This window comes from Numida meleagris, chromosome 24, assembly GCF_002078875.1.
Source record: "Numida meleagris isolate 19003 breed g44 Domestic line chromosome 24, NumMel1.0, whole genome shotgun sequence".
In the NCBI taxonomy this organism is placed as follows: Eukaryota; Metazoa; Chordata; class Aves; order Galliformes; family Numididae; genus Numida; species Numida meleagris.
Window position 1 is genome coordinate 606496 of NC_034432.1, and position 6462 is coordinate 612957.

The 6462-nt window shown below is 62.0% G+C and overlaps 2 protein-coding genes across 2 annotated transcripts in view; one reads left to right on the forward strand and one right to left on the reverse strand.

The window, feature by feature from the left end:
* LOC110388003 (feather keratin 2-like) overlaps positions 1-6462 on the forward strand; it is a 906242-nt gene that overhangs the window by 300943 nt on the left and 598837 nt on the right. The gene's annotated exons all lie outside the window — the stretch shown is intronic.
* Positions 2705-5404, reverse strand: LOC110387946 (natural killer cell receptor 2B4-like; the record flags this gene model as incomplete). Its single annotated transcript, XM_021376692.1, is given in 8 exon segments — positions 2705-3110; positions 3314-3373; positions 3557-3625; positions 3735-3800; positions 3924-4012; positions 4335-4451; positions 4764-5021; positions 5084-5404. Coding segments are annotated over 8 exon segments (1058 nt in total), but the record flags the coding sequence as incomplete, so codon positions are not given.

Below are 6462 nucleotides of genomic sequence, written 5' to 3' on the forward strand. Positions count from 1 at the left end.
CCTCCCAATTGATGTGCCGGAAGAAGGGGTGCTTCTGCAGGGGAACAAATGTTATTTAGAGAGGTGGGGGGGGTGGAGGGGGGGAAGGAACATCCCCATACCCCTCCCCAACCCCTACCTGCACATCGGCTGCATCACCCGGCCCCCCCCCAACGCGCTGGCTGGGGTTGCGCTTGAGGAACTGCGAGAGAAAGGACGTAGGGGTCCCAGCTGTCCCCCTCCACACACACGGGAGGTGATGGGATGGAGGGGGGGGGACGGGGACGGGGGAGGCACCTTCTTGAGCAGGTCACGCGCATCGGGCGTCAGGTAGGGTGGCAGCACCAGCTTCCCCTTCAGGATCTTGTCAATGGTTTTCTTGCGGTTCTCTGCCGTGAACGGGGGCTGCCAGGTGAGGGTCGGCTGCAATGAGCCCTCCGTGCTGCACACGTGCCCCCCACCCCGCTCCCCCTCCTCACCTTGCCCGCTGCTTGCAGCCCCCAGCACCAGGCACAGCAGCAACCCCGCTGCTGCACGCAGGGCACCCCCGGGCTGCTGCATCTCCGGACGGCGCGAGCGAGCTGCCTGCAGCAGGAGACAGCGCTGGGAGCCGGCGTCCGGCCATCAGCAACTTCCTCCCTCGCACCCCGATGGGCGCATGCCGCCGTGCAACACCCTCCGCGTCACCGCCGCCCCTCGGCCCCTCACGCCATCCCCACGTCACCACGGGGAGGATGGAAGCACCCAGGACTCTGTGACCAAGGAGGGATGGATGCCGAAGCCGCCCCAGCGAGATCCTGCAGGGCTCCAGCTCGGAGGAAACTAATTTTCATTACTCGGGGGGGGGTTGTTCTGGGGGTTTTGCTTTCTTTTTGCACCGCCGCCGTGGGTGGAGTGGGTGTTGCAACAGGAGAGCACCCCGACTGCAGCTCAGAGAGCCCCCAGCAGGGTCCGGCTACCAGAGAGCAGTGCACAGCCCAGAGACCTCTTAGGGCATGAATTGGGGGGGGTGTTGGGGGGGCTTTGTCTCATGCACTTCCTCGTGTTTTGCTGCACTTCCCACTCAGCACCACACAGCGCATTCGCCCAGCAGTGCCGGGGCAGAATAACTGCCGTGAAGAGGTGCTGAATGCAGAGGACGCTGTTTTAAGGGTCAGAAATTCTCCTTGCTGTAGATATGATTGAAGTCAGGCCACGAAGGAGGAGTTGTAGTGAGAAAAGAGGAGTTTTATTTGTAAGAGAAGGCCGCGAATCTATGACAGAGCGCTGCACTCGTGGGGCTTTGGTGTGCTCCGGAGGCACGGGAATGGGGAACAACGAGGGCTATTGCTGAGCTTCTCTTTGCCTCTGGAAATAAAAACCATTCCCTTCCTATCAGCCGCAGATAACAAGCATTTCTCAGGAAAAAAAAAATAGCCCCATAGTGGGTGTATTGGCAATCGTTCCTTCGCACCAGCCCGAGGCGCTGGAGGATGTGGGAGGTGTGGGAGGAAGCGAGTGCTGCTTCCCAAAACGGGGGAACCCGTGAGCAGCGCCGTGATCCCAGCAGTACCCACACCACATCCACTCTCCGTCCCCGCTCCGTGGGGCAGCTCAGCCCGGAGGTTTCTTCTCTCCCCTCCGTAACTCCGGATCCACTGCGTCCAGATAAACCACGCAGCGTGGACCTGAGCGCGCGGTGACGTGTCGGGTTCCCACGTCGGGCGCCACGGATCCGTCGGTAAATCCGAGATCGAGGAGCCGATGGGGGGGCTTTACCCCACTCTTGGCTTTTTTTTTTTCCACTTGGGATGCCCCACACAGCCCCACCGGCTCAACCCCGGCAGTTCCCTATGGGCTCCGTGCCCGCTGGTGGTGACGCAGAGCCAGACCCCGGGGAGGACCCCGCTGCTCGTGGCCTGGGGTCCCACCTCTATGGGAGCACTGCGTGAAGGGCTGGGCAAGGCAGCTCCTGAGCAAACTCGAGGGAAAACTCCACGCAAGCAGCCCCCAGCTCAGCTCAGTCTCCCCGGCGGTGAGGGGGTTCCCGTATCCCTAATGCAGACGGTGCACGGGGTCCCCCCCCGCTCCTCCCCGGCATCCCCCGCTGCCTCTACACCCCTGTAGGACCCCGACAACCGAAGTGCTGCAGCAATCAGCATCGGCCCCCTCTGCTCCGTTTCTCCCTTCGGTGGGGCGGGATGGGGGGGGGGGAGGGGCAGCCACGCTCATCATTCACCGTTAATTGCCGGGTGCTCGTTAGCTGCCACCGGGCCGATCCCCGCGCGTCCCCACGGTGACGTGGAACACGCACGCTCCCACGGCCCCGGCCAGCACCACCCCCACCCCCCCCCGCCTCCCCGCTCGAAGGCAGAGGAGCAAAAACTAATTAAGGCTACAAAGGAAACGCGGCGCTCCGCGAGGTTGAAAACCTCCACTCCAGAGCAGGGGCTGAGCCGATTAATTAGCGCTTTTGTCTGCGGCCGAGTTCAACGTGTAGGGAACGATTTACATCAAGGGGACGTTCCCTTTGCTGTCGGAGCTCCTCGCAGCCTGCCCGGCGAGCGAGAGCCGCGGGAAGGAGAACGAGGGANGCCGCCCCACGGCCCATAGCAGCCTCCTAGCACACTCGCCATTAACGATCCCAATTAACGCCCCTTTCTTGGGGAGCAGACACAAAGGTATTTTGCTGCGGGGGGGGGGACGACTCAGACAGAGGGAGCGGGCGGCGCCGTCGGGAGAGAGCTGCCATCAAAGAGACACGTTTAATTTGAATCCCAAATAAAAGCCTTGATCTCGCCTTTGGTGCGAGTTTTGAAGCCGGAGCCCCTCTCCCTTCCCCCCCCCCCCCCCCCCACAACTTCCCGGAGCCTCTCTTGCCGTCGGAGCACGTCGCGGGGGGGGGGAAAGGAAGAACCGCTGGGTGCAGGGCTGAGCCCCCCGCAACACACGGAGGGGGAGGGGGGGTTGCGGTCCTTGCAAAACCGACGTCTGGATTCTCCCATCCCGAGCGAGCCCCCGGGCTGCGGGGGGGGGGGGGGGGGGGGGTGGAGGGCTCCGGGTGCCTGCGGGGGTCAGGGGATGAGTTGGTCCGTGGGAGATGGGGATGTGCTCTGCGGCGGAGGGCGCCAGCGTCTCAAAGGGGCCGTCACCTAAGGGGAAGTGGCTGAGCGTCAGCACGGCAGAGGCGTTTACAGCCCTCCGTGGTGCGTGATGTGGGGCTTCTGCTGGTCGGCGGAGTCACCCCAAATCGCCCAAGAAATCACCCAAATGCCGGCACCAAAAAAGCTCAAGAGCGTGGTACTTGGAGAGGAGATGTGCAGGGCTCGTCTCCCCGCTGCCCTGCGCCCGTTACCTCCATGTAGGCGGTGGAAACCAGAGCCGGCTCCAATTTCTTCCTCTTGAGGGAGGGGGACTGCAAAGCAGAGCGTGGATCTGCCCTTAGGGACTGGGTAGGGGGCTGCTGCCCCACCAGATGCCCTAAGAGCATCCCCAGGGCTCCAGAGCTATGAGGTTCCGCCAATGTCCACAGCATTAGTGAGGATTTCAGCTTCTCTGCTGATCCAAAGGGGCCGGAGCCATAGCACGGAAAACTCACCTTCGTCCTATGCTGAACAGTGGAGTAAATGGTGCAGCTTTCAGGCTCCTGAGGGCATCTGGGCCTCTGCTGGGAGAGGCAATGGAAATACGGAGTGAAAAAGCAAATTATGGGCAAAAGCCCTATGCCTTTGGGGCCACACAGCTCCCCCGGGATGGATCCCAGCACATGGGCCCACCTGTCCTCTGGGTTGGACCACGGCGTAGACTGTGTTTCCTACCACATGAGCCTCGCTGTTCCCATTCTGCAGGAGAAAGCAGCCCCAAACTGGTCAAAGGATGCAGCCTGGGCTGACCACGGTTATCCTGGGGCCGTGTGCTGCCCAGGGCTCAGCATGGGGGGGAGGGGAAGGGCATCCAGCACTCACGGGCTCTTGGCCAGTTCGGGTTCTGCCCACCTCCTGATAGACAGTCAGCGGCGGTTCAGCGTATGCTGAGGGAGCTGGGGGGGTTCGGGCTAGGGAAGAGAGGTTACAGCTCACAGCTCTGCACACCCCAGCAAAGCAAAGCAGGGGAGAAAGGCATCCCTCGGCCATGGGAGGGGGGAGCGAGAGGGTGCTGCTCCAGCTCAGAATAGAGCAAACATTGATTAAAACCCAAACAGTGTCCCAGAGCCCGTGAGATGGACCCTTCGGTGCCAGCAGCAGCTTTGGGATGGGAATCAATCTCACAGAGCAGGGGAGAGCCAGGGGCTGGTGGTAGCACGGTGGGGACCCAGGGGCACAAGGGGTGTCAGGAGGAGATGTTCAGCCAAACCCTCACTCCGAGTGGGGACAAACCTGCAAGGTGGTCCTTCTTCCTTCTCCTCCATAACCAGTAGGTGATGGAGCCAGCAGTGCAGACGACCACCACTAGGAGCAAGGTCACTGCCCACCATGGGAAGGCATCAAAGAGCCCTGGGGAGGAACGAGGGCAGAAGGAACAGGTGACGTGGAGCAGAGGGCAGACATGTGAAGATGATTCTATGACTCTACAATTTCCAAAGAACTGTCCCCATCATGGCCAGTGTACGGGGCAGAGACTTGCCCAGGAAACCGCAACATCCACTTGCACGCAGTTTCCAGTAGTGGTGTTTCCCTTTTCAGCAGCAGGGCACATTTTCTGCCAGATAGCAGCAGAGAAACATACAGGGAGGGGGGAGATGGGGGCCCCAAGTCTACAGCAATGCAGCCCCAAACCTAGCTTTGCTGGAGCCAAGGGCAGATCACCTGTCCAGCTGCAGACTGTGGCTGTGTCGATGCTGGCTGTGCTCCAGCCGACCGGGTTGCTCACATTGCAGACATAGAGCTTGGGCTGGACATCCTCGTGCACCAGCAGCACGCTCTCGTTGCCCAGCAGCTCCGTGTTGTGGGACCAGCTGTAGGACACAGCAGTGGCCCCGGGCACAGTGCAGGACAGCTGGAGCCTGCATCGTCCCTCCTCCTGCTGCAGCACTTGTGTCTCCAGGCGTGGGATGCCCACGGGATCTGCAGGGGCAAAGCGGTTAGAGGGGACGGGGAGAGAGGAGAGAGGAGGTCCAGGCACTCACCCCACACTGACACGTGGAAGCACTTTCTCAAAACGGAGCCGTCTGACTTTTCAATCTCTGCAGAATAGTTGCCGCTATCTGCCTGGGTGATACCACTGATCTGCAGAGAGAGGGGCTCCCGGTGGAAGGTGGCTCTCTGACCGAGAGAATGGTTTGTGTGTTGGACTTTGTCCTTCCAAGCCGTCAGGATGCGCTGCCGGGATGCTGCCCCCAGGTCCACTTTCCAAATAACATCTGACCAGTCCGGTGGCAGTGGTTCCTCCAGCAGCAGCTGCAGATCCGTGCCAGCGAGCACTGCCCTGTCCGTGCACCCTCCAGTCCCTGCGGGTGTCAGGGGAAGGCACGAGGTGAGCGCGGTGTCCCCAGGCAGAGGGACAGGCTGGGGAGGAAACCCCTGTGCTGCATCCCTCTGTGCTGCTGCTCCGTCCCCTCTTCACACCACCTCTTGGTGCAGCTGGAGCGAGGTCCCCACGTGCCCCCAGCTCCTGCAGTGCCGTGTGTCTGCCCGCACCCTGTTCTCTGGCCACACGTTGCAGCTGCCCATGCAACATCCCCTCTGCCCTGCCCAGAACGCAGGCTGCTGCCGACTCCCCAGTTAAGTGCCCACTTGCTCCTTCGTGCCCCATCTCCCTCCTCGCTGCTGCAGCCTGGGTAGCAGCAAGAATTTGACCCAGCGGACCCTTCCCTCCCACAGGAGCTGTGCTCTGCTTCCCCCCCTTTGCAAAGCAGCCGCGGATGTCCGGGGCTCTGGCAGAGGCGAGATAAAAAGCCCCTGAAGCAAATTCAAGCCGGCAGTCGGCGGGGCCTGGCGTGCACCGCTTCCTCCATTTGCATGTTTGGGGCTACGCTGGACACAGCAGCCGCCCAAATGTCGTGCGTGCCTGGCCACCCCAGTCCCAGCGAGCAGGGAAAGGCAAGGTGCGAGGTGTGAGAGCTGGTGTTAACCACATCGTGGGGGGGGTTGCAGCTCTGCTGAGCCCCTGCTTGCTGCAGCCGGTGCTGCACAGCTTCCAGCCTGCAGCACCCCACGGGGTGCAGCCCCCGGGGTTGGTTTGCACAGTGGTGGTGGCGGTGAGGGGGCGGGGGGAGAGCAGGGGCAGAGGTGATGGTTGGTTGCACGGAGAGTTTGGAGTGAGCTGGGGGCTGTGGAGGTGCGTCTGGTGATGTCCCATGCAGGGAGCGTTGGGGGGTGCTCGCAGCACAGCCCCGCTGCCCCGCAGCAAAGTCCCTGGGATTAGGGAGGAGAACGTCGGGCAGAAGCAGCTGCAGGATATTGCAGTCAGAAGGGGAACTGTTGCTGTGTGAGGGCTGGGGATGCCTCTACCTGTGCTGGGCAGGGCTGCGCACAGAGCAGGGAACCAAAGCAAAGCCAACCCCCC